Source organism: Gymnoscopelus braueri (genome assembly GCF_963280865.1).
Source record: "Gymnoscopelus braueri genome assembly, chromosome: 6".
Taxonomy (NCBI): domain Eukaryota; kingdom Metazoa; phylum Chordata; class Actinopteri; order Myctophiformes; family Myctophidae; genus Gymnoscopelus; species Gymnoscopelus braueri.
This window is the reverse complement of record NC_137607.1, coordinates 56182942-56208240: the sequence shown is the minus strand read 5'-3', so window position 1 is coordinate 56208240 and position 25299 is coordinate 56182942. Positions and strand designations below refer to the sequence as shown.

Below are 25299 nucleotides of genomic sequence, written 5' to 3'. Positions count from 1 at the left end.
CTTATTTTAAGTTTCTCTGCTAAGAGTTGATAAGAGTCTGCTAAATGCCTAAATTGTAATGGTCATGTTGGTCTCTCAGGTACAAGTGAGGCCGTTTGTGGAGGTGACCTTCCAGCGAACGGTTCTGCAAACCACAACTGCAGATGGACCAAACCCCTGCTGGAATGAGGAGCTGGAACTACCTTTTAGGTTAATAACTGTGTGACTTTCTGTTATCATATTTACATTAGACATAACTAGAGGATAGTACCTTCAGTGGCAGGCAGTGCATGGCTTGGCAGAAATTGTGACGCACACATTCTTAACCCCTAACTTGACTTCGGCTCTGTTTAAGTTATTTATCATTTGGTGTGCATACCATACCGTTATTTGTGTATGCAAAAACGTGGGAATTCTTCCAACAAGATATAAATCAGAGACTTTAACTTATATGAGTTTTGCCGTTTATGTCAGGGCAATATATGAAGGCAAAGCCAATACCAAATCAGCCTTAAGCACCACTTCATGTGTGAATTAATGTAAGTATCCATATTTCAAAAAAATATTGCTATTGCTATCATAGCAAAAGAATGTACAGACAAGCTGAGAGCAACTTTGCTTCATTGTAGGAAGTTATTAAAGTTATTCATGGGAACCAGCAACATTACAAAACTTGACAGATGAAACGTGTTTCAAAGTTATTTTGTCGCTCCACCCTATAGTGCTCCGAACGGTGACTACAGCACGGCCAGTCTGCAGTCCATCAAGGACGAGGTCTTCATCAACATCTTTGATGAGATGATTTATGAGACGGGAGTGGTGAGTCTATGTCACCTCAGGGGACACTGTGGTCACATGGCCGGGATGTGACTTCAGTCGTCTGGAAATGCATCGCACCAGTCTGAAGCTTTAAGCACTTACAGTAAACCCCGGCATCCGTATTTGTGGGGAAAGCTTTCGCAGAAAATAGCAGATCAAGAAGCTCGCAACGAGTTGCAGTGTGACACGGTGTGAGCTCGTCGATCTGCTTTTTTCTGTTAGATTATTGTATTAATATACTTTGCCATACAGATTGGTCAAAATAACGTTTTAAGTCACGTTATTGATTGCAGCTTTATGCCCTATTTGACATTTTAAGCATTTTTTTTTTTAATTGTGAAAATAGCTGATCCACAAGCTCACACCGTGCTGTTACCCATTTTGAGCTTGTAGATCGTCTATTTTAGCTGTTTTCCCAAATCTGTGCCAATAGTGACAGGCCCAAAATAGGGCTGCCAGGTTGAAAGTGGTAAACTAAACTCCTTCTCGCCATCAGGATGACACGGACAGGGGGACGTCGGTTCACACACGGGTGGAGAAACACTGGCTGGGCTGCGTCAAGATCCCCTTCAGTACCATCTACTCCCAGTCCAGGGTAAGACTCTTCATTGATTGATTGAATACTTAATTAACAAGTTAACATTGTATCCATTGTACTCAACAAGTTATCCATTGTACTCAATTCATCAGTAAGACATACAATGTCTTACAAAAAGCATAAAGTATACAGAAAAAGGAGGGGTGGGCTGGGGGGCAGAGGATGCTACAACCATGGTGTTTCAAGTTGTTCAACTTAGCCCAGTTGTATTTTGAGGTCAGACATGCTTCTAATCCATTAAGACCGGGAACACATCTGTGTCATCTTAAGATGTCTTTGGCTATTCAAAAATAGCAGATCTACAAGCTTGTAGATCTGCTATTTTTTTTTTATCGTGAAAATTTGTGCAATTTGGCCGATTCTACAAATGTCGTCTACATCTTAACAGTTTAAAAACAAAACGTATGTTGGTGGTTCTCAAACTTTTTCATGTCAAGGACCCCCAAAATGATATGTATTTGGCCGCGGACCCCCATCTCAAAATATTTTGTTCCAGGGACCCCCAGAAGCAAAGATTTGAAATAAAAAGATTTGCACAAATGTTCAAGACTTTTCAGAAAAATAGCAGATCTACAAGCTCGTAGCGCGGCGCTCGGTGCCGCGCTACGAGCTTGTAGATCTGCTATTTTTGAATGGCCAAAGTATAAAATAATGGTTATAGATACAAATCTAGAATGACACAGATGCGTTCCCGGATTGAATGGGTTAAGGTTAGTTTTGAGGTTGGGTATAGGGGGTCGAGATCTTTAACGCAAGACCTGGAACGCATCTGTGTCACTTTAAGATTTATTAGGCTATTGAAAAATAGCAGATATACAAGCTCGCTATGAGATTGTAGATCTGCTATTTTTGAAAAATCGTGATTTCTTTTTTCATTTTTTTTTCCAAAAAACTGTTAGGATTTAGATTTAAAAAAAAAAATTGCCTCAGGTCTTAATGGGTTAATTTGGTAAGCCATTCCACATTTTGGTGGCAGCATAGATAGAATACAGGTCACATTTCCTTGCATGGCATCCGTGGCATCCGTTCTTGTGTGGCTGAAGTTGTGGCTCATTTGGTTTCCTCTTTCCCGTTGCCATTGGACAGATCGACGGCACGTTCAAGGTGGACACGCCGCCGGTGCTGCTGGGCTACAGCAAGGAGCGCAGCCTGGGGAGCGAGGGAGGTTATGACGCCATACGCAGCCTGAGCGAGGGAGCCTTCGTCACACTCTTCATCACCATCGAACCCCAGCTGGTGCCTGGGGAGTCCATCAGAGAACGGGTAAAAAGCCCTCCTCGCCCGTGGCCTCATAGTTTATGCTGGTGAAAGATTCAAGATTTTTATACGAGAAAGTGAACGTGACATCAAACCGTTGAAAGTAATAGCGACGTTCCTCTCAAGATGGCGCCGAGTGCTCACCGTCCATTGAGTTCAATGTACGGGGGGGGGGGGCAAAATCTTCAGAGGACCGTCTCCTTCTCTATTGTTACATCTTATATACAGTACGAGTACATAAGACTACAATTCTTTGGTTTTTGCTTCCTCGACCTTGTAACAGCTATAACGACAGCAATAAGGAAATAATAATAAAGAATAGCAGCAATAATAATAAACAATGACAAAGAAATGGTAGAGAATAGCAGTAGGAGAGACAGTAACAAATGATGTACATTGGTTATAGCTTGCATGTTCATTTCATACATTGGTCATATAGGTCATACATTGGTCATATTGGTCATACATTGGTCATAGCAGCTTGAGGTGCTGTGAGCATGGCTCCTACTTATTATCGTTCTGTGTATGTGTGCACTGTGCTGTATGTGTGTATAAATATATATTTACATGTGTCTCTATATGTATGTATATTTACATTGGTGCTTAATATGCACATGACACTTGAGTATCGTTGTTGTCGGGCAGAAACTTCTTATCTCCGTATTTGAACCTTTTGTGTTTTTTTTCCGTAAATTAGCTCCCTGGCTACTACAGCGTCACACAAAAGCATCAAAAGTAGCAGAACAAGTTTTGAGTTTGTAGATCTGCTATTTTTTTTATTTGAATCCTCAAAAGTAACATTTTTGGTGTGGTAGTGTGTGTGCGGTGTGTGTTTAAAACGGTGTGTTGTTTTACAGTGTGTGATTTTTACATCACTGCATTTATTTGTTTTGACGTTTCTTTATTATTTGTTCTTTCTCATTTCATTTTTCTTTTTCTCTTGTTGTTGTGCTCCGCCGCATTGCCTAGATTAAGGAAGTGAAGGTAAATGTTTACTGGGATGATCTGCGTTACAGTGAGCTCAATTCCTACGCTTACTTTTTTTGGAAGATTAACCATAAGGGTGCAACACTTAATCAAACTAATCCATTTAGTCCATACATTTTTTTTATGTATTTTCAAACATAGAGATCTACAATTTCCGTGAGCTTGTAGATCCTCTAGTTCCGCAATTTTTGTGTGACACTGATGTACGACAAAGTATAAATTAGTGCTTACAGTAAGTGGTTAATCAGACTAAATCAATTTGTATATATTCATAAAGAAAATGAATTTGAATTATTTCGTGTCGAGTCGTTGACATATAACACATTTTTAAAAATCCAAATAATAATAATCACTGAAAGTACAGTAACTGTTGCAGCCCTGAAAACCATGTTGAGTTAAAGCCCATTTAGAGTCCCCACTTCATCAAAACATTTACTGATGTTCGTTCATGTCTATGACATGATGTGTTCCTCACGTCCCACACTCTTCTCCCTTCTGGTTCCCAAACTGTGGAACGAACTCCCCATTGCAGTTAGAACTGCAGACTCACTCCCGTAGTATGAAGACTCACCTCTTCAGACTCCACTTAGCCCGTAGCACTTGCCGTAGCCTTGACGACCTTGCAGTCTTATGCAAAGTTTAGAATGTAATTTATATAGCATGTTATGTAGACAGTTCATTTGTTGACCTGACATCCTATAGTTGTATAGTTTCAATGTACAGATCATTTATTTTCGGATATTATACTGTTTAGACTGATGATAGTTTATTGGTCTACCTATAATGACCTATCCTATATTACTATTTCTATGCATTTGATGTATTACCTCGTGTTTACCTTGCTTACTGTGTTAACCCCTTGTTCTCTGTAATGTCCTGCACCCTCCTCCTCCTCCTGTGTCAGTTTGACACCCGTGAGGACGAGCGTCTGCTGCAGGCCTCAGAGAGGTTTGAGAGAGAGGTGGAGCGGAGCTTCCCAGACCGGCCCTGCCTCACCACCGTCATCGACATCAACGGCAAGACGGTGTTCATCACCCGCTACATCCGACCTCTCAACCCCCCGCAGGAGCTGCTGGACGCCTTTCCCAACAGCCCCCAGGAGGCCATGGTCAGTCCCATCCTCACCTCCCCTGACCCTAACCCTAACCCTAACCCAGGAGGCCATGGTCAGTCCCATCCTCGTGTGTTTCTTCTGGACTAGAGCTCGACTGATGTATATATATCGGTCTGACCCGATACTACCGGCCATTGTTTGTCTCTTTTGAGGACATCGGTGCGTCCCGATTTTGACCGCTTTCAACCTGCCTTCCCTATTTTGAAAAGAGCTTAAGTAGTTTATTATTTCTTTGTTTATTTATTTATCTATCATGTTCGATGATCTATGTTCTAAAATTGAAACTTGAATTGAAGTTTTCCTATTTGATTAGAAAATCATGCACTCTTTGACAAAATATTGATCAAAACATCAGTAATTAGTGGTCTAGCTCGGCATTGGAGCCATACATCTGACATCTGTCAGGCTCCAATCTGGGAACCCATTCGGTAAAAAATAAAGGTGTAGATACAGGAACTCAGTTTGGCTCCACCCCTTTCTTAGTCCACTTCCTCCCGGGTGCTTCTGTGTGTATTCCTACTAACAACAACACAACATGTTAAGGGCAGTGGTGCTTGAGAGATCAGTCGGGCTCTATAGATGGGATTCTGTCTCACAAAAGGTTCCTATGTCTGTAGGAGTTGGTGGCCAGGTTCGTGTCTCTCATCCCCTCCCTGCCGGACAGCGTGTCCTTCTCCAGCGTGTGTGACCTGTGGAGCACCTGTGATGTGAGTGACCAGGAACCATGGGACCTTTTGTGAAGGTAGAAGGAACCCACAAACTAAAAGCCTTCCTTCCTCTTCCTGTTTTCAGCAATTCCTGACCCTCCTCGCCGGCGACGAGGAAGAGCACGCCGTGCTGCTGTGCAACTACTTCCTGTCCATGGGCAAGAAGGCGTGGCTTATCGTCGGCACCGCCATCCCCGAGGTCAGTGCAGCCAAGAGTATCGGTTGGAAAGTTCTTTGACTTGTTTTGTACGGTATGATGTTGCAGCAGGACCCCACCACTACCACATACTTTTACTTTTGCGTGTCTTTACTTTTTACCTACTGTAAAATATTTCTTCTCAACTGCTTTTCATGAATGTGAAACCTTTCATCCGTTCATCATACCTGAAACTATGATGAAATATTAAAGGGCCGTTCACACTGAGCACTATAAGTATAACGATAACTATAACTATGGTTCACCATTGTATTTGTTGTGGTGTGAACTCTGCCATCCACTTGACTTAGAACTTTTTTTAAACTATATTTTCATAGTTATAGTGCTCGTATAAAACTGCACTACTGATTGGTCATTGCTGTGTTTGTTTGTAGGGTCTTTCAGCCTATGTTCTGACTGTAGAACACTGTTATGTGTGTTTGTATAGAGTACAGAAGTCCTGACGTCACTCGTTCATCCCCTGGTTCGTAAAGTAATTTCTCTATGGAGAATAACATTGGGTCATCTTAGAATCGTCTCATATAAGAATTGTGGTCCAAAAATAAACAAACTGTCTCTGCGATATTGTCAGGGAGGAGGTTCTGTATCGTTTATGATAGTCAGTCACTTATATTTGATACAGTCTGTTTCTGGCGAAAATTTAACTAATTCGGCGGAAGTAACATTATCGTTTTCTCACCGTCAGTTGATGCTTCATATCCATAAGAGTCAAACCTTAAGAGTCAACCCCTATTTTTGGAACACAGTTCTTATTTGACGCGATATTAAAGACGTCTATGGGAATTCAGAATGGGGGTGGAAAACCGCGAACCAGGTAGGATGTGTAAATTACGTCAGACTTCGGTGCTCTATTGTCTTACAGCCTCTGTTCTGACTGTAGAACATTGTTATGTGTGTTTGTAGGGTCTTACAGCCTATGTGCTGACTGTAGAACAGAACCGCTACATCATCTGGAACCCCAGCAGTGGACAGTACTATGGACAGTATGACACCTTCTGCCCCCTGCAGGCCGTAGGCTGCATAGTCAACACTGACAACGTGAGTGAACATGATCAACCATACAGCATTCACTGGTACACTACATTCATTCACTATTCATCAATACTGTATAAAAGGTGGTTTCTCAAACTTTTTCATGTGAAGGACCCCCAAATGTATGCATTTGGCCACGGACCACCACATTTCGTGCCTGGAACCCCCATAAGAGATGTAACCATGTGTTACACAAACACCTCTGGCATTGTGGCAGCAGTAATAATAAACATGGAAAAGGAGGAAATAAGAAAGAAAGTAAAAATGATAATAATAATCAGAGAATAGCAGCATAGTTTGTATGCTGGTCATAGCACACTGAAGGTGCTGTGTCCAAGGTTTTTACCCCTAAAGTTACCTATAAACATATTTACATCTATTACGTCTATGTATGTAAAAGCTGTAAAATGACCTCTGCCAGTGACCGTGGCATTGTTTTACACACAGGCTGCCTTTACCATAGACAGGCAACCGGGGTGACAGGGGGGGGGGTTTAGCATTTTTGCCATTCTTATTTTTCTTTTCCCTGTTTGTTCTGTTGTCCAGGGAAGTCAGCAGATGATTGTTTTAATGTTTTGTGGTTCTCTTGTCAGGTGTGGTTCAACCTTCAGCAGTATAGCTCCCCCATGAGGATGAGTTTTGACATCACCAAAGCCAACCTGTGGAAGCCCTTCTTCTCGCGTTCCTTCTCCCATCCTGGGCTGGCCAGTGTACAGGTGAGTGTCCAGTGTACAGGTCAGTGGCGTACCCACTGTAGAGGCAGGGCAGGCGGTCGCCTGCCCAACTAAGATCTCGCCTCCCCTAGAAAACCCAAATAACCCGAAAAGGTGTCATTGTGTGCTTAATGTCCTCAAAGTTACGCATCCAACAAGCTTTGAACAAGAGCAGATTGGACCTTCCGTTCCAGAGATAATGGCCAAAACATCTTGAAAACGGCCACTTTCGCCGGTTTTCGATTGAGTTGAAATTTCTTTTTTGGGGGGTAATAGTGGGGGTGCAAAAAAAAAAATCTCGCCTGCCCTAAATGTAATTCCTGGGGACGCCACTGGTACAGGTGAGTGTCCAGCGTTTATGGACGCTCCCGTTTGTTCCTGTGAGAACTTTGTCATCTCTAAGTCAGTGGTCCTCAACCTTTTCTGTATCAGGGCCCGCTTGAAAATGTTGAAAGCATTCGCGGTCCACCCTTCTGGCCACTTAAGTGTAAAGGTGCCAGATGGGTGGGCCATGTGGGTGAGCATGTTTATTTGAATGATCAATCAACTGATTGTGTTCCGACCAGTGCTGGAGAAAGTACTCAAATTCTTTACTTAAGTAAAAGTATCAATACTGCAATATAGAAATACTCCGTTACAAGTAAAAGTCCAGAATTCAAAATGTACTTGAGTAAAAGTGCAAAAGTATTGGCATCAAAATATACTTAAAGTACCAAAAGTAAAAGTACTAAAATGTTTGAAAATAGCAGATCTACAAGCTCACAACGTGTCGCGATGCGACGCGTTGTGAGCTTGTAGATCGGCTATTTTCAAATAGCCTATGTATAAAAAAGGACTAAAGTGGTTAATGTATGTTTTATAATGTAATAATTTATTTCTGCAAAGTAACTAGTAACTAAAGTTGTCAAATAACTGTAGTGGAGTAAAAGTACAATCTACATCTGAGATGTAGTGGAGTAGAAGTAAAGGTATAGACAATTGGAAATAGTCCAGGATAGTAAAAGTCCCTCAAAATTGTACTTAAAGGGTAAGACCACTTTGGTAGAGGTTTGGGTTGTGTAGTTACCTTGCCATGATGTAACTCCAAAGGTGGGCAAGAAATCAAAAATAATTGCTCCATTGATTAGAAATTGATAATTCAAAATATGCTCCTCATTGACTTACATTGTACGGTAAAACAGCTCTCAAAGTCACTCTTTTAGCACATAAACGAATGCAAACATAGCTGATTCAGACAATATAGAACATCACCAAACCCAGTACTGTTTGTTTTTTTAATAAAAATGTCAACTTCCTGTTGATTCTACTATTTGAAGATCTGGATCCGGATCCGCGGATCCAGTCCAGGTTTTCTACTTATTAAAAATGGCAAAATCTACAGGAAGTTGACATTTTTATTTTAAAAAAAAACAGTACTGGGTTTGGTGATGTTCTATATTGTCTGAATCAACTTTGTTTGCGTTCGTTTATGTGCTAAAAGAGTGACTTTGAGAGCTGTTTTACCGTACAATGTAAGTCAATGAGGAGCATATTTTGAATTATCAATTTCTAATCAATGGAGCAATTATTTTTGATTTCTTGCCCACTTTTGGAGTTACATCATGGCAAGGTAACTACACAACCCAAACCTCTACCAAAGTGGTCTTGCCCTTTAAGTACAGTACTTGAGTAAATGTACTTAGTTACTTTACACCACTGATTACATTACATCTCCTGTCCCATGTAGCCGGAGGAGCTGGTGTATCAGAGAACGGATACAGCAGCCTACGCTGAACTACAGGACAGGCAAGTGGTGGAATCTTATGTTTTTTCGTCGCTGTTAGCAGAACATAGTATGTCATCGTCAATTTATGCCCTATACTTCTTCATACAAGAGTGTCGCACAAAAAGTAGCGAAAATAGCAGATCTACACAGACCTCACAGCGTGTTGTGGACTTGGCTATTTTCACTATTTCACAATTTCAAATAATAAAAAAAATGGCTAAAAAATAGATCGACAAACTCAAAACACGGCGCTTCGCGCCGCGTTTCGAGCTTGTAGATCTGCTATTTTTGATACTTTTGTGTGACGCTGTAGTATGATCAAGTAAGGCATTAAAGGGACATTTCACAGATTTTGCATCAAACCCCTATTTTTCTCTAGGTCTAGGACCCATAAACATGATCCTGGTGTGTTTTTTGTGTTTTATCTGTATTTTTAGATTTTTATCCATATCCTCAGACACTATGAGTCATTTAACTCATAGTCTTTTTATCTCACCTTGTTTCCTGACTGCAATGTAGACCACACCCCCACGCAGCCTCCCCTCCCCACAAGGAAGGGCAGTGCCCCAAAGCATTATGGTCATTGTAGTAATGCAGCAGTCCAGTCAAACCCCAGTCAAACACACAGACTTCTATATTTTTCTGGCCATAGGGTGCAAATTTCTAATTTTGCTACTGTTCTCTACTACAAATATTATTAACATTGAGTGACTGTAAGTTCTTCCAGGGGTGAAATGCTCCTTTAATGACAAAAACACAAAAAGGTAAAATATGGAGATAAGAGGTTTCTGCCCGACAGCAACGTTATGGTCGACATAGTCAGCGACGTCCATTAACCATAGAGCACAAACCTCCCCTCCCCTCCACAGAATTGAGAAGATCCTCAAAGAGAAGCTGATGGAGTGGCGCCCCCGCCAGCCGACCCGCTGGAACCGCTACTGCACCTCCACGCTGCGCCACTTCCTCCCCAAGCTGGAGCTGAGCGGCGGGCGGGACATGGCCGACGAGCACCGCCTGGAGCTACAGAGCCTGCTGGGAGACTACAGGGTAACTGTGTGGATTAGTTATATTCAGGGTTCATTAGCCATGCTGGCTTGTGGTGCAGAGGCGTACCATCATTGGGGCCAAGGACGCCGTGGCCCGGTCTGTAAACCCTGCTTGCCCCTGTGTAGGGGCAAGATCCGCCAGGGGTAAAAAACATAAGATCTACATAACAACATTAGCAGCCCCTCACCCTCTTCTGTTGTAGCCAACAACAGCAAGTCGCCTTTGTTTTCAAATGAGGCTCATTTGCAATCGGCTGAATTGTAAATGAGGACCATTTGAAAACCGGTTTGGCCGCCGACAGGCGCCCAGAACGCATGGATGCATATTTATAGCAGAAAGAGCTTCACATTTATCTATAGCCATACTCATTCAATTCTGAACCGATTCTTTAAAAAATTAAACTCTATTAGCTGTGAAGGGTCTACTCTTCTTTCATGTGTATCAGTCATGATTGTATCGCCATCAAACAATATCAAGCAAAAAGGAAACATTGGCCGTCCTTCTCTCCATTGCGCAGAGGCGCGCACCTCTCTCCATTCAGAAATGTAATAGAAGGAGAACCGTCGTCCTAAAACACCCTGCCCCGGGTCTACACTGGCGGCCTTGGTCCGCGAAAAAAATGGGGCAGTGTGTTTTGGGGCGAGCGTTCCGTTTTCCACCCGGAATGGCTCGGTAATTCTCAATAGACTTATCAGCCGTTGTTGCGCGAAACCCCCCCCCAGTAAATAATATTCAGTAATTGGGTCTTATGATCAAAATAGGAACATTATAATGTTAAGTAAAAACAAAATCTAAAATTTGCCACAGACAAGCACAAGACATTTGTCCGTGTATGGACACATTGATAACCCCTGGCTATATTGTTGAAGGAGTAGTTCACCCAAAAAATTACTTATTTTCTTAACACACCCCATGAAGCCTTAAATTCATGTTTTTGGCGCATTCTTAAACCAATAATTTGATAACCGGCAGTCTCAATGGAGACTCTTTGAGTCTCCTAACGGAGACATTAGCATTTTTCCACAGGTCATCAAATTATTGGCTTAGGAATGCGACAAAAACTAAAAAATGTCCATTACTTCAAGGCTTCATGGGGCGTGTAATGGATAGAAAATAAGTTTTTTTTTGGGTGAACTACTCCTTTAATGTATGACTTCTTGGAGGAAGCTCCATCTATGCAGTAGCCTGGTTCCATACCATAGACCCCGCCCACTCTCTGAGTGGACTGCCTCTTGGTCTGGAGTTGTAAATGTGAACCTAGGACTTCTCCGGTACAAAATGTGTTGTCCAATGAGAGGCGGAGGTGGGCGTGGGGATCCCTTAGGATTGGTTTAGGGAATTTCTAATCCCCTCCCCCTTGTAATCCCCTCCTGGAGCCAATTTCAGACTGAAGCTCCACGCAGCTTCAGTCTGATAATCAGGCTATCTATGCAGAGCATTCTGTTTTCTTTTTTTTTTACATACGCTGTGCTGTGGCCGTAGCTTAGTGGAGTCTGCTAATCAGAAAGGGGGGCGGGGGGGTGCAGTCTAATCGTCAGTGTCCAGCCGGGACCAGCTAACTCCTTTTTCATTTTTTTTTTTTTTTTCATAAATCAACGCTATTGAACCCCCTCTACATCTGTGTCATTTTTTTTTAAATAATAACATATGAAAAGTATTAAAAAGCGCCTCTGACGAAAACTCCTAACTCCATTGGACCCTCAAACTGTCCGTCAAAAACAAACAACTCCCCCCTCCTCTCAGGCTCTCGAGAAGCTCTGCTCTGTATGAGGCAGACAGGGAGAAGATTTTTCAATGCTTTTGGGAGAACATAAACTGGGAAGAGAAGAGAATGTATGTGCAAGGTTTGATAGATGTCACCCCAGTAAAGAGGAGAAGGGTGTCTTCACAAAGGTCATCTGCTCGTGTTTTCTTTTTAAATGTTAATGGACAGAGAATGAGTGTGTGCAGGAGTTTGTTTCAAACATCTCCAAGAGCTCAAGGAGATCATGCCAAAAGACTTTCACAGCTTTTATGACAATCTAAAGCACTAAGAAACACCCACCACACACACGCAACACACAACACACAACAGTGTGATAATAAAATGTTGATAGGTATATGATAGGTAAATTCAACTGTGGTTGTTATTGTTAGTGCAGTAGGCTACAGATTTGATAGGCTAAAGATTCTATTTTTCATGAATGTATTTTGTATTTATATGCCATTTTTTTTATTGTTGGTGTGCCATGATCGCTTTTGTTAAATACATGATTGAGTATTGAGGCAGAATTGTTTGTTGCACTCAACTGTAGAAGAACAACAGTGGTAACAGTTAGATCCATGGTTGTTTACAATGCATGTTAAAATAAAAGTTGTTTAAGTACAGAATTCAGCTTGATCTATAGTATATGAGGATGGCGCTCACCATAAATAGCTGATCTCCAAGCTCACAATGCGTTGTGATGTGTTGTGAGCTTTGAGATCCATTGCCAGCTGTTCTTATCAATGATGGACAAAACCTCCTAACTCCACTTGCACTGGATTTGGGTAAAGTGGTGATAATATAATGACACATGCAAGTATCTGATAATATATAAAGTCACAATATCAAGTTTGATGAGGCAGTATTGCTTTGTTTTAAAAATATAAGGTTTTCTTCATTTTCTGAAAAATTGATATTTTGTTTTTCATTTCCTGAACAATTACCATTTTGGATTTAGCTGGTTCCGGCCGAACAGCAGAGATATTCAAGTGCATATTTTCTTTTTCATCCTAGCTTTTGACTCAAACAGTCAAATGAATGAGTAGTTGCACGTTTTTTTATAGGGATGATGATGGAAGATTGTCTAGATTTGTAAGTGTTGAATGGGGTATGATACTGACTTCCTGAAATCGATTGGATGTTTTCTAACTTAAATTTAAATTAGGTATGGGGGCGGGGGGACCTGGATATTGGATAGCGGGCACTGGCCCACAAAACTTAAATTGGGTTCAACATGTCCCTATTTGCCCAGGTCAGTTTCACACAGTTTAGTAGTCCATGTCCCCAGTCTGGTCTGGGAGTGCTGTAGTGGACTGGAGGAGCTACTGCAGGCTATTAATCACCCATGGAATGTTCTGGATACAACCAAATCAGCTTCCCACTCGAGCGGTGATGATGGAGCACTCTATTGCTGGAGCCAAAATGTATGTCTAGGCCACGGACCCCCATCTGAAACAATTGTTGTGCAGGGTGGGACACTGGAATATAGATTTGTGTTGTTCAAACATTAGGTGCTCAAAACGTTTAGGGAAATGGCCGATCTACAAGCTCATATTGCGTAGATCGGCTATTTTTGAGTAGCCGAAGTATGAAATAAAGTGGTTAACCCATTAAGTGCCGGAAACGCATCTGTGTCACTTTAGATTTCTTTGGCTATTAAAAAATAGCGCAAATCTAAGAATATAAATATTTTTTAAGCGAACATTTTTAACTCAAATCTTTGCTTCCGGGGGTCCCTAAAACTAAATATTTAGTTCACGACCAAATACATATCATTTTGGGGGTCCTTGACATGAAAAAGTTTGAGAACCGCTGATATAGCAACATAGGTTTTTTTTTTTTAACTGTTAGGATTTGGAAGACATTTTGTAGAATCGGCCTCAGGTCTTAATGAGTTTTGCTGACCCCCCCCCCCTCCCCCGGACCCCACTTTGAGAAGCATTGGGGTTGTTCTGGAACAACACAATCATCAGATACAGAGCTTCCCACTCCAGAGGAGATGATGGAGCCAAAATGTCAGCCAATGGGCCTTTAGGGGGAATTGATTCTTACCAGATTATGGAACAGTACTTCTCATTGTGTTTTCTTCCCCCTCTTTTCATCAGATCGTTGGCTTCCCGGTTCACCTGCCGTTCTCAGAGATCCGTCCCATCGTGGAAGCGGTCTACAGCACGGGGGTCCACAGTGTCGACGCGTCCAACGTGGAGTTCGCCCTGGCTGTGTACGTGCACCCCTACCCCAACAACGTGCTCTCTGTGTGGGTGTACCTGGCCTCGCTGGTCCGCACCAGATAGCCGCTATTAACGGCATGGAGCGTCTTCACTACTGCACTTTACACGTGATCTAAGATATAAGACTGGCTTTGTACATTTATTAACCACTTAAAAGGTGCTGTGATGAGACATTTATCAGTGTTAAAAAAGCTTCAAATGTTATACTGTTCCAGTTAAGTTTTGTCAGATTTTTTTTGTCAGATTTATTTTGTTTAATCACTTCAAATTTCACGTGTTTATCCTGTATGTATGAGTTCTCTCTCCTGATTGGATAGAATTGGTATCCCAACCTGAAAATGTATTTCGTTTACTAAAGAGACACCTACTGAATAGCAATCATTACCGTCAGAATATAGAGCTTAAACCTTTTATCAAAAATGTCTTTGTTTTAATCAAACAATATCACTCACAAGCTTGTGATCTTTTAGATTGGCTATTTTTGCCATTGTTTTTTACATTAAATAGGGACCCCAGGGGCCTATTACACGAAAGGAGAATTAAAAAAGCCTGGATTTAAGTCAAATCCAGGTTTGACAAAGTCTGGTCCGTACAGCCTGGTTTATTCTGTTCCATGAACGCCAAGCCAGGCTGAAAAGGAGCGACATTGTCGAGCTAGACGAGCTGTGTCGAGCCAGGATGGTAAAGCCAGGCTTCACGTATTCCTATAAAAGACCATGAAAGTCGATAGCAGAATCCTTGAACTTGACCAATCATGGAGCCCAAAACCAGAGCAGCGTTCTTCTCTGTGGCTGAACAGCAGCACTGCAGCAGCTCATGGAACAGTGGCGTTCCTAGGAATTACATTTAGGGCAGGCGAACTAGGACAGGGTACTCAGGGAAAAATCTCGGGGGAAATAAGTTAACAACAACACTACACACACTGACTACAAAACTGAAAAACGTTAATAAAACCAATATGCAAGTATAATCAATAAATCAATTCTTCAGCGGTGGTCTCTTCATGTTGTAGTTTAGTAATGAATGGCTCAAGCTGCTCTCAGAGCCCCTTTTATGCCAGGTGAGTACAGGTGATGGCCCAGACCCCCACCCCTGGCACTACTGGTACCCCATGAAGACAAAGGCATACATTTGCATCACTATATAGGTGAGGGTCGCTCTGCTGAATGGATACGGTGGTGATTAGCTGCCTGCCCGCGTGAATGGACGAGGAGGCGGGCTAATGGTCCGACGCCACTATTCTGTTTGGATTTTTTTCACTGTATGTTTTTCAGTCAGTCTTTTACTTCATTTTCTAGGGGAGGCGAGATTTTTGTTCCTGCCTCTACGGTGGGTACGCCACTAATAGCGACGCGTCACAATCATTTTTAACCACTTAGCTTTGGCTATTCAAAAATAGCAGATCTACAAGCTCATTTCGTGCAATGCGTGGCACAGAGTGCCGCACTATGATCTTGTAGATCTGCTATTTTTGAAAAATCTTGAAAATGTGTGCATATCTTTTAAATATATATACATTTTTAACTCAAATCTTTGCTTCTGGGGGTCCCTGGCACAAAACATTTTCAGATGGGGGTCCGCGGCCAAATGTATATCAATGTAGGGGCCCTTGGCATGAAAAAGAGTCTTGAGGCTTGGGTCCCGGCTCCCGGGGAGACATCAAATTTCTCTTTTGGGTCTTGAGTCCCAAGACTCAAGACCCAAAAGAGTCTTGGTGTCTCCCCGGAATCATACGAGGAAGTAAAATGTATAATAAGCAAGAAAGGAAACACGGCCGCAATAAATGGATCCAGGGAGAAAGCGTGGCAAAGTATTGCCGACAAATTAAATGCACAAGTCATCCAAAAATATATACAATTTATATACAGTACAAGTCCATAAATATATAATTCAGTTAGGCTTAAACTTGAATGAGTGTCCTTGGTTACTGTTTGTCTTTGTCTGTTAATTTTGTATTTTGTTTTTTATGTCTTGCATTTAACATGTACGTTTGATTATTGTAACTGTCTTACTGTTTTGTTTTGTTCTGTTGTGCTTTGTTTAATTGTTTTTTTGTCAGAAAAATCAGACCTCTTTGTTTTCACTGCTTGACACAATATTCCTTTTTATTGTCTGAAAAATATAATAAAGAGATTTGTAAAAACATGAGGAGTGTATAGTGAATTATCGCTACTAATCTACAATGTGATAGCCTATTATATGCGCCATGCATCCAACCAATATGTCTGAGTCTGTGCTCAGGAATGTGTCAAAAACAAAAAAATCTCCATGAATTCAAGGCTTCATGGAGTGTGTAATTGATTAAAAGAAAATAGTATTTTTTGGGTGAACTATTCTTTTAAAGGGTTAGTTCAGATTTGAGTATTTTCTGTAGGAAATACTTACCATTAATGTAGTGGTTGTAAAGGTATTAATTGAGAGCTTTCCATTTTCCCAAACAGTCCTTTGCCTGGGGGAATTTGGCCGAGGTCGACACAAGGGTTTCCCCACACCACCCCTCCCCCACATCCACCACCCCCACCCCCCCTCCCCCACGGCAGATCTAAGGAAGGATATGCGGCCTCAAATCACCTCCACACCCCCCCCCCCCGCGGACATCACAAAGTCCCCCCCTCCCCCACCCACACCTCCGACCCCCCCCCACTGACCCCCCAGAGACTGTAAGGGACAATGGTTACTACTCAACTGACGACTTGGATGCCCTTTTTTCTACTAGAGGTACCCACATTGTTCACTTGAATGTTAACAGTCTTAAAAACCCTGAAAAAATGTCTGAGCTGAGATCCATGTTTGGAAGTGGCAAGGTAGACATTATTTCATTCTCAGAAAAAGTTGGATAATTCCATCAAAGACTTTGAGATTGAAATAAAGGGCTACAATGTCATCAGAAAAGACAGAAATCTCTCTGGGGTGGGGTTTGCATCTATGTGAGATCAGACATTATTTACGATGTGATCCCAGATATGGATAACAACCCCACTGAATCGGTCTGGGTCAAAATGTTATACCCACATGCTAAACCACTGATAATTGGCGCCATCTACAGACCCCCAGATCAAAATGCTTTTTATGACTTGATTGAGGATCATGTGGCAGGTTTAGGAAACTCTGAGACGGTACTAATTGGTGACTTTAACGCCTGTGTTCTGAAGAAAGACTCAGCTATCTTTAAGTCCCTCAGAAAGTTCTGTGACCTGCACAGCTTTACCCAGCTGATAAAGCATTTTACAAGGGTAGGCATTGCTTCTCAATCAATCATAGACCTAGTGTTGACAACGGACCATTCCAGAATTTCCAAGAGTGGAGTGATTGAGTGTAGCTTAAGTGATCACAATATCATTTTCTGCACTCGGAAGATTCACGGACCTAGAGCTTATTGTCACAGGACAATCAGCTGCAGGTCTATGAAACACTACTCAAGTGATCTTCTAACAACAGCTCTTGGAAAAATGGACTGGTCCCATGTCCTAAATTGCACCTCTGTGGAGGAGTCCTGGTCCTGTTTCAAAAAAGCTTTTTTGTGTGTACTTGATAACATCGCACCCACAAAGGTGGTGAGGGTCAAAGCTAGCACAGAACCTTGGATGAAGGGTGACATTTTGAATGCCATCAAACTCAGGAACAAAAGCTACTCCGAGTTCACTTGAAAAGTGCAGAAATCTACGAAATGTAGTTACTAAATTGATCAGAAATGCCAAAAAGAATTTCTTAAATGAGAACATAGAGGCAAACAAAAGCCACCCACAAAAACTGTGGGAGGCACTAAAACAATTAGGCTGCAACGGAAAAATTCAGACTAAATCTACAAACATTTGCATTATTTCAAGTGGCTCGCTCACTACCGACAAGCAATTGGTAGCGGACTGTTTTAACAGTTTCTTCACCACAGTTGCAACCCAGTTGGTAAGCAAACTCCCTCAGCATTCAGGTCTGTACGGCCCCGACCACATTCAAGCTCACTATGAGAAACTAGGGGCTAAAAAAGATTCCTTCTTTTTCAAACCTGTATTGACTGATGATGTGCAAAACAAACTCCTCGCCCTACAGCCTAACAAGGCCACCGGCCTTGACAACATCCCCACCAGATTCCTCAGAGACGCAGCGGTCTCCATTGCTCCCATAGTAGCGCACATTACAAACTTATCCATCAGTCAGTGTCACGTCCCACAAGAATTCAAGTTGGCAAGAGTAATCCCTCTATTTAAAAAAGGAAGCAAACTAGATCCTGGCAACTATAGGCCTGTTTCCATCCTTTGTTCCATCTCAAAGGTTATAGAGCGATCAATCCAAGAACAAATCAACAGCTACCTCAGCGAGCGTAAACTGTTGTTTGAATTCCAATCAGGCTTCAGAACATCCCACTCCACTGACACATGCCTACTATATTTGACCGACTACATCAAACAAGAGGTAGACTCTGGCAAATACTGTGGCATGGTCATGCTGGACCTCCAAAAGGCGTTTGACACTGTAAACCACGCAATTCTACTTGATAAGCTGAGGGCGATTGGTTTTGATTGCACATCACTAAATTGGATGAGATCTTACTTGGAGGGTAGAGAACAAGTGGTTGACATCAACGGAACCATGTCCTCATCCCTCCCGGTGAGCTGCGGGGTTCCTCAAGGCAGCATTCTAGGGCTGTTACTGTTCCTTCTATACATTAACGACATGAATGCTGCCTGTAACTGCAAACTGTTCCTGTTCGCTGATGACTCGGCACTCCTGATATCGGGTGAGGACAAGTTGCAAGTTGAGGAAGCTCTCAGCTCTGAACTCTCAAAAATCCGTACCTGGCTTACTGATAACAAACTGTCTCTACACCTTGGGAAAACTGAATCCATCCTATTTGGGACCAAACATTCCCTCAGTAAAATGAAGGTAGTTGACTTCAAGGTCAAAGTCGATGACACAATCATCACTAGCAAAGAAGATATTACCTATTTGGGATGTATTCTTGACAAATACCTGACAGGTGAAAGCATGGCAGCAAAGGTGGTCAAAGGAGTAAACCAGAGAACCAGATTTATGGGCAGAGTTTCCTCTTTTGTCAACCCTCAGGCCCTCAGGACCCTCTCAGGGGCCCTGATTCAGCCTCTTTTTGACTATGCTAGTTCCTCTTGGTACTCCTACACCTCAGTGTCACTGAAGACTAAGCTTCAAACCTCCCAAAACAAACTGATCCGACTACTTCTCGGACTGGGGCCCATGACCCACCTCTCTCCCACTCACTTTGCCAGCCTAGGCTGGCTCAGGGTGGAAGACAGGGTTAAACAACTAAAAATGGGTCTGGTCTTCAAAATTGTAAATGCAGATTTGCCCGATATGCCCCCTATACCCGCATATCTGTATAAATACCTCGAAAAAGTTAGTGACACCCACGGCCACGAAACTAGAGGGAGCGTAAACAACAATCTGGTACCACCCACCCATAAAACAAACATGGGCAAATTCTCCTTCTATAGCACAGCCACCAAGGAATGGAATAGTCTAACCCCATCCCTCAAAAAATGCAGTTCGCTGGGCTCATTCAAAACAGCCCTAAAAACCCATCTTTCTGGAGGCCGAAAGAGGAGCTAGTACCAGTTTCCCTGTAGACAGACGACCCCCCCCCCCTCCTCTTTTTTGTACATATTTTGTATTTCCTCATGCTTTTTTTGTATATAAATTTTTTTTTTCCATGCTCCCCCCCCCTTTTTTGTACATATATTTTTTAAATGCTTTTTTTTGTACATAGTGGTATTTTTTCTGTATTATCTGTATTTTCATGTTGATTTTTGAACTGTTTGGTTGCTACTATATATGTCTATGAAATTAACTCAAGGACCTCAACGGAAACAAGTCCGCAAGGACTTTTTTGGCCGGACCTTTTAGACAAAAGCATTATTAATGTAACTGTGTTGTTTTACATTCTTTTGCCTAATAAAAATTTCAATCAATCAATCAATCAATGACCGAGTCCCGTCGTCAGAGTTATGGTCCGGTTCGGTTCTGATGAATATGAAGTAGTTCCAGTAGATTAGTAGATTTGGTGGGGGCCGCTTATTAAAAATAAATAAATTAAAAAAACTAGCGTCATTTGTATTGTTGACCTATTTCTACCATATCCCAGGTAGCAAATCATGTCAGATTTCTAGTGTGACGACGTCTCCACGCCCCGCCGACCGGAGCGTCCGCTCGTCGGGACCCGACGTCTCCACGGGCCGTTGTAAAAGAAAGTTACAAATGCATAAAGCAATCACAATTGTACAAGGCAGGATAAGGATAAGGATAATTCCTTTTAACAGGTCGTTCATGAAAGTCCTTGCGGTCTTGTTTCCAATGAGAACCTGTGAGCAATTGGGGTTAAGAGTCTTGCTCAGGGACAAATTTCATATCATCGGCACATATGCTGGGATAGCCTGGAATCGAACCTGGGGCAACCAGGGCCAGCTGGTTCCCTAGGCGGGCTCACTAACCACTCAGCTATGGCCGCCCCTATGTAGGATGATGTACACTGTAACAAATCTGAGCTCAATTGAACTTGAAAAAGTAGGTTCAAAAGCTGCCTTGAAATTTCAAATTAAGACAACCTCACTATTCACTTTGTTTCAACTCAGAAATTCAAGTTTAAAAAGTTGACTCAACTACAATATTCAAGTTGTCTCAACATCGTTTTGCAAGTTATCAAAGTTGATTGAACTTGCAATAACTTGTTGTTTCACCTTAATATAGTGAGTTAAATCAAATAATAATTTTATGTTTTATCAATGCAAATATAATAATAATCATTATTATTATTATTTCCTTACCTCGTTGAACAAACATATTTCTATATTATCATAACTCACAGCTTCAAGTTAAAATAACTTATCCATGTACAGAACATTTCAAATCAAGGAATAAATCACTGAATTATTACATGCTGTTGAAAAATAAAATGTATTTGAACTCCATTCTTCTGCTTGAACACGGGCATCAACACCATAAAAAGATACATCTTGTTTTTAAGAATTAATGCATAGTAAAAAAACATTTGATATTGTAAAAAAAAAATCATTTGATTCAACTTAAGGGTCTTAATATCAAACTAAATTAAATGTTAAATCTTAACACATGAGTCACACATACCTAGACCATTCAGAATGCCTTCAACAAAATAATGGCAATTCATTTTAACACTGTATGGGCCACAGGTCGAGGCCAGACTCTTGTATCACGCAAGTGAGTTAGGACGACTTCTTAAGAAATCTTAACGTTGTAGAGGTTTTGGAAGAACATAGCTGTGCAGCTGATAACTCTGTTGTAACAGCATATTGTGTGATGAAATACAAGACCACAAAAGGCAGTCATTTTATACAAATGCAGTAATTGAACAAGCCTACCCAACTTACCAGTAAGACTTAGATCAACATTAACTTCAATTTATCTAGCTGTATTGTGCAAAACTGTACACATAAAACAATATGGTTACAGCAACGTTTTGGAGCCTCTGATTAGAGACATTCAGATATTGGACAACCAGTAGCGTATGGTGAATTCTAACGTTGACCGGGCAAGAATCTTAACCCCCCCCTCTATTGAGAATTACCGAGAATTACCGAGCCATTCCGGGTGGAAAACGGAATGCTCGTCCCAAAACACACTGCCCCATTTTTTTTCGCGGACCGAGGCCGCTGGTTTAGACGCAGGGCAGGGTGTTTCAGGACGACGTTTCTTCTTCTATTACATTTCTGAATGGAGAGGTGCGCGTCTTTGCGCAATGGAGAACCGGTTTGAAGGCGAAACTGGCTTTCTAATGGCCACTCATTAACAATTCGGCCGAATGCAAATGAGCCCCATTTGAAAACAAAGGAGACTTAAAGGGTGAGGGGCTGCTAATGTTGTTATGTAGGGTTTACACAGACCGGGCCATGGCCTCGTTGGCCCCAATGACGATACGCCCTTGTGGACAACACTGGTGTATTTGTTCAAAGTCTTGGGTCTTACATCAAAGTTACTGTTTTGTCTGTGGGTGCACTCTCACATGCTGGATACCAAGAGTGTTTTAATGTTGACACATTTTGTAGATTGAAAGACCTTGTTGAGCTGTTAACCAGCCCCTCATTCGCAACTGAAACCCTGTGCTACCTACAAACAAAAGTCTCTGACCACAGACAATTGCTTTTAAAAGTATTTCCTAAAACTAAATTAAGACCTAAACATCATTATATTGAACATTATACTTTGCTGATAAAACATTTGGTCCATTAATTGAGTTTTGGACTCTTCGATTTGATCCAAAACAAGAAAGTCCTTGGAGTGAAGTGATGAGCAGAGCAGCTTTCATTCAGTAGGCAGCAAGGAGTGTGATGGTCCGGAACAGCAACCATTAGACACCAACAGCTGAAAAGCAGAGAAAACACATATTAACCACTTTAGCCATAGGCCATCTCCTATTTCTGTAGCGTGAGGCAGCTTGATGAACAAGTGCACCCCCTGGAAATGACGCAGGGATCCCAGTCTTTTCTTGACTAAATGTGAAACATTTTAACAACACATCCTCAATGAAACATTACCGTAACAAGATGGTCTTTGGGAGTGATGAGTAGATTTCCTTCAACAGGGTAGAAAGCGAGGGTCCAGGTCATTCAGACGGTCAGAACAGCAACACCACACCAATAAGACAGCAGCTGAAACAGAGAAAACCCTAGGTTACGTATGTAACCCAGGTTTTATTAATAGCGTAAGTAAGGTACTTACTATCGCCCCTTCCTCACGGAGAAGGCAGCCCAGGTGCTCATCCAGGCTCTTGTCATCTCCCGCCTGGACTACTGCAACTCCCTCCTTGCTGGTGCTCCGGCATCAGCCATCAGACCTCTGGAGCTTGTTCAGAAAGCTGCAGCTCGTCTGGTGTTCAACCGCCTCAAGTTCTCCCACACAACTATCCTTCTCCGTTCTCTGCACTGGCTCCCTGTAGTGGCTCGCATTCAGTTTAAAACCCTGGTGCTAGCCTATAGGGCAGTGAAAGGAACAGCTCCTTCTTACCTCCGGGCTATGGTCGATGCCTACACCCCTGCCCGACCACTTCGGTCTGCCACCTCTTGGCGACTGATTGCCTCGTCACTCAAGGGTCCTTCTGGTCGATCGACACGGTCACGACTTTTTTCTGTTCTGGCCCCACAGTGGTGGAATGAACTTCCCACTGATGTCAGGACAGCAGAGTCACTGCCCATCTTTCGCCACAGGCTGAAAACCCACCTCTTCAGGAAACACTACCCTTCCTCTTTGCCTGGCCTACTTGTTGTTAACTAGTTGTACGAACTCTTGTTTTATTTTTGTATTGTTTTATTGGATCTTGTTTAGTCGATACACTTATTTGTTTTAGCTCTTGCTCATTTGATTTTGCTATTTTGTCTCATCTGTTTAAGAAAGTAGGTAGCTGATATATTGCACTTTTACCTTAGCGCTAGGTATACTCTTGGTTGCTTGTTTTTGCAGGAAATGCACTTAAGACTTCTGGTGATTAGTAGTTTCGTTCCCTACCTATGTTGAATGCACTTATTGTAAGTCGCTTTGGATAAAAGCGTCTGCTAAATGACTGTAATGTAATGTACTATGGGATATCATCGCCCCCTGGCGATCATACAGAGCACGCACAGACTCCCGAATTCAATTTCCTATTGGAGTAGGGTCGTGTGACGCAAAAACACCGGCGACCGGTGGTGGTATAAATACCACTGCGTCATATGAGCTCGTTCTCTGAAACCTTCCACTCTGCTCGCCACACTGCGCACAGAGGGGGTAAAGAACGTAAGTACCTTACTTACGCTATTAATAAAACCTGGGTTACATACGTAACCTAGGGTTATTATTTCATAGCTCCGTAAGGTACTTACTATGGGACACATAAACGTCCCCCGGGGAGCCCATGCTTACCAACCCTACCCAAACACTTGCCCAGGGCCACAGGTCCCGCCCCCGGCAAGACCATGGCCCCCAGGCAACCCTGACCCTTCGGGTCAGGAAGTGAAAGGATTTATGGTAAGACCTTGACAGACATAAGTCCTGTCCCTAGTCACCAGCCCGACGGACGCTTTACAGTACACAAAATAACAAATTAATTGCCAAAAGCCTGGGTAAATAAATATCTCTTCAGTGCGGACTTGAAGGAGTCCAATGTTAGCATCTGGCGAATCTCCATTGGGAGAGAGTTCCAGAGGTCAGGGGCTGCCACGCTGAAAGCTCTATCGCCAAGGGTCCGCCTGTTGTTACGAGGGGTGGTGAGAAGCCCCGAGTCGGAAGACCTCAGGTCCCGCTCTGGGATGTAATTGTCGAGGAGGTCCGAGAGGTACCCTGGGGCTAGGGCATGGAGAGCTTTATAGGTGAGGAGGAGTAGTTTGTATGTGATGCGGAACTTAACCGGAAGCCAGTGGAGGTGTTTGAGGGTGGGGGTGATGTGCTCACCCGCACCAAACACTGGCGTGTTTGGTGCGGGTGAGCACTCTGGCAGCTGAATTTTGCACATACTGCAATCTGTCCAGGGTTTTATTGGGGAGCCCGAACAGGACACCATTACAGTAATCCAGGCGGGAGGAGATGAAAGAGTGGATGAGGGTCTCAGCGGTAGAGTCTGAGAGTGACGGCCGGAGTCTGGAAATGTTTTTGAGGTGGAAGAAGGCGGATCTGGTGACGGATTTGATGTGGGATTGATAGGAGAGGGTAGAGTCCAAGATAACACCCAGGTTGCGAACCTCAGCGGATGGAGAGATGGAGCCGTCATCCACATGGAGGAGGAAATCGCCAATCCTCTGGAGCTGCGCCTTGGGACCCATGACCATGAGTTCTGTTTTCTTGCTGTTGAGTTTTAGTAGGTTGGTGGTCATCCAGGTCTTTATTGCATGGAGGCAGCTGACAATGGATTGTGGAGGTAGCAGAGTGGTTGGTGTGGTGCTGAGATACAACTGGGTGTCATCAGCATAGCAGTGGAAATCTAGACCATGGCGGATGATCTGACCAAGCGGGAGCATGTAAATGGTGAAGAGGATGGGACCAAGTACAGAACCCTGTGGCACACCATGGTTAACTGGGACTGGGTGGGAGTTGGATCCGTTTATGGAGACAAACTGTT

At 42.6% G+C, this 25299-nt stretch overlaps 1 protein-coding gene across 1 annotated transcript in view; it reads left to right on the top strand.

Annotated features, from left to right (window-relative positions):
* The window catches only part of cc2d2a (coiled-coil and C2 domain containing 2A), a 49223-nt gene extending 32917 nt beyond the window's left edge, over positions 1-16306 (top strand). The window contains exons 28-39 of the mRNA XM_080430281.1: positions 80-189; positions 702-798; positions 1295-1393; positions 2483-2659; positions 4545-4748; positions 5372-5461; positions 5547-5660; positions 6582-6716; positions 7304-7426; positions 9150-9208; positions 10058-10235; positions 14085-16306. Of these exons, the coding sequence (XP_080286407.1) occupies positions 80-189; positions 702-798; positions 1295-1393; positions 2483-2659; positions 4545-4748; positions 5372-5461; positions 5547-5660; positions 6582-6716; positions 7304-7426; positions 9150-9208; positions 10058-10235; positions 14085-14273 (1575 nt within the window). The 3' untranslated portion in view covers positions 14274-16306. The remainder of the gene's footprint in view (positions 1-79; positions 190-701; positions 799-1294; positions 1394-2482; positions 2660-4544; positions 4749-5371; positions 5462-5546; positions 5661-6581; positions 6717-7303; positions 7427-9149; positions 9209-10057; positions 10236-14084) is intronic.
* Positions 16307-25299: the final 8993 nt, after the last annotated feature.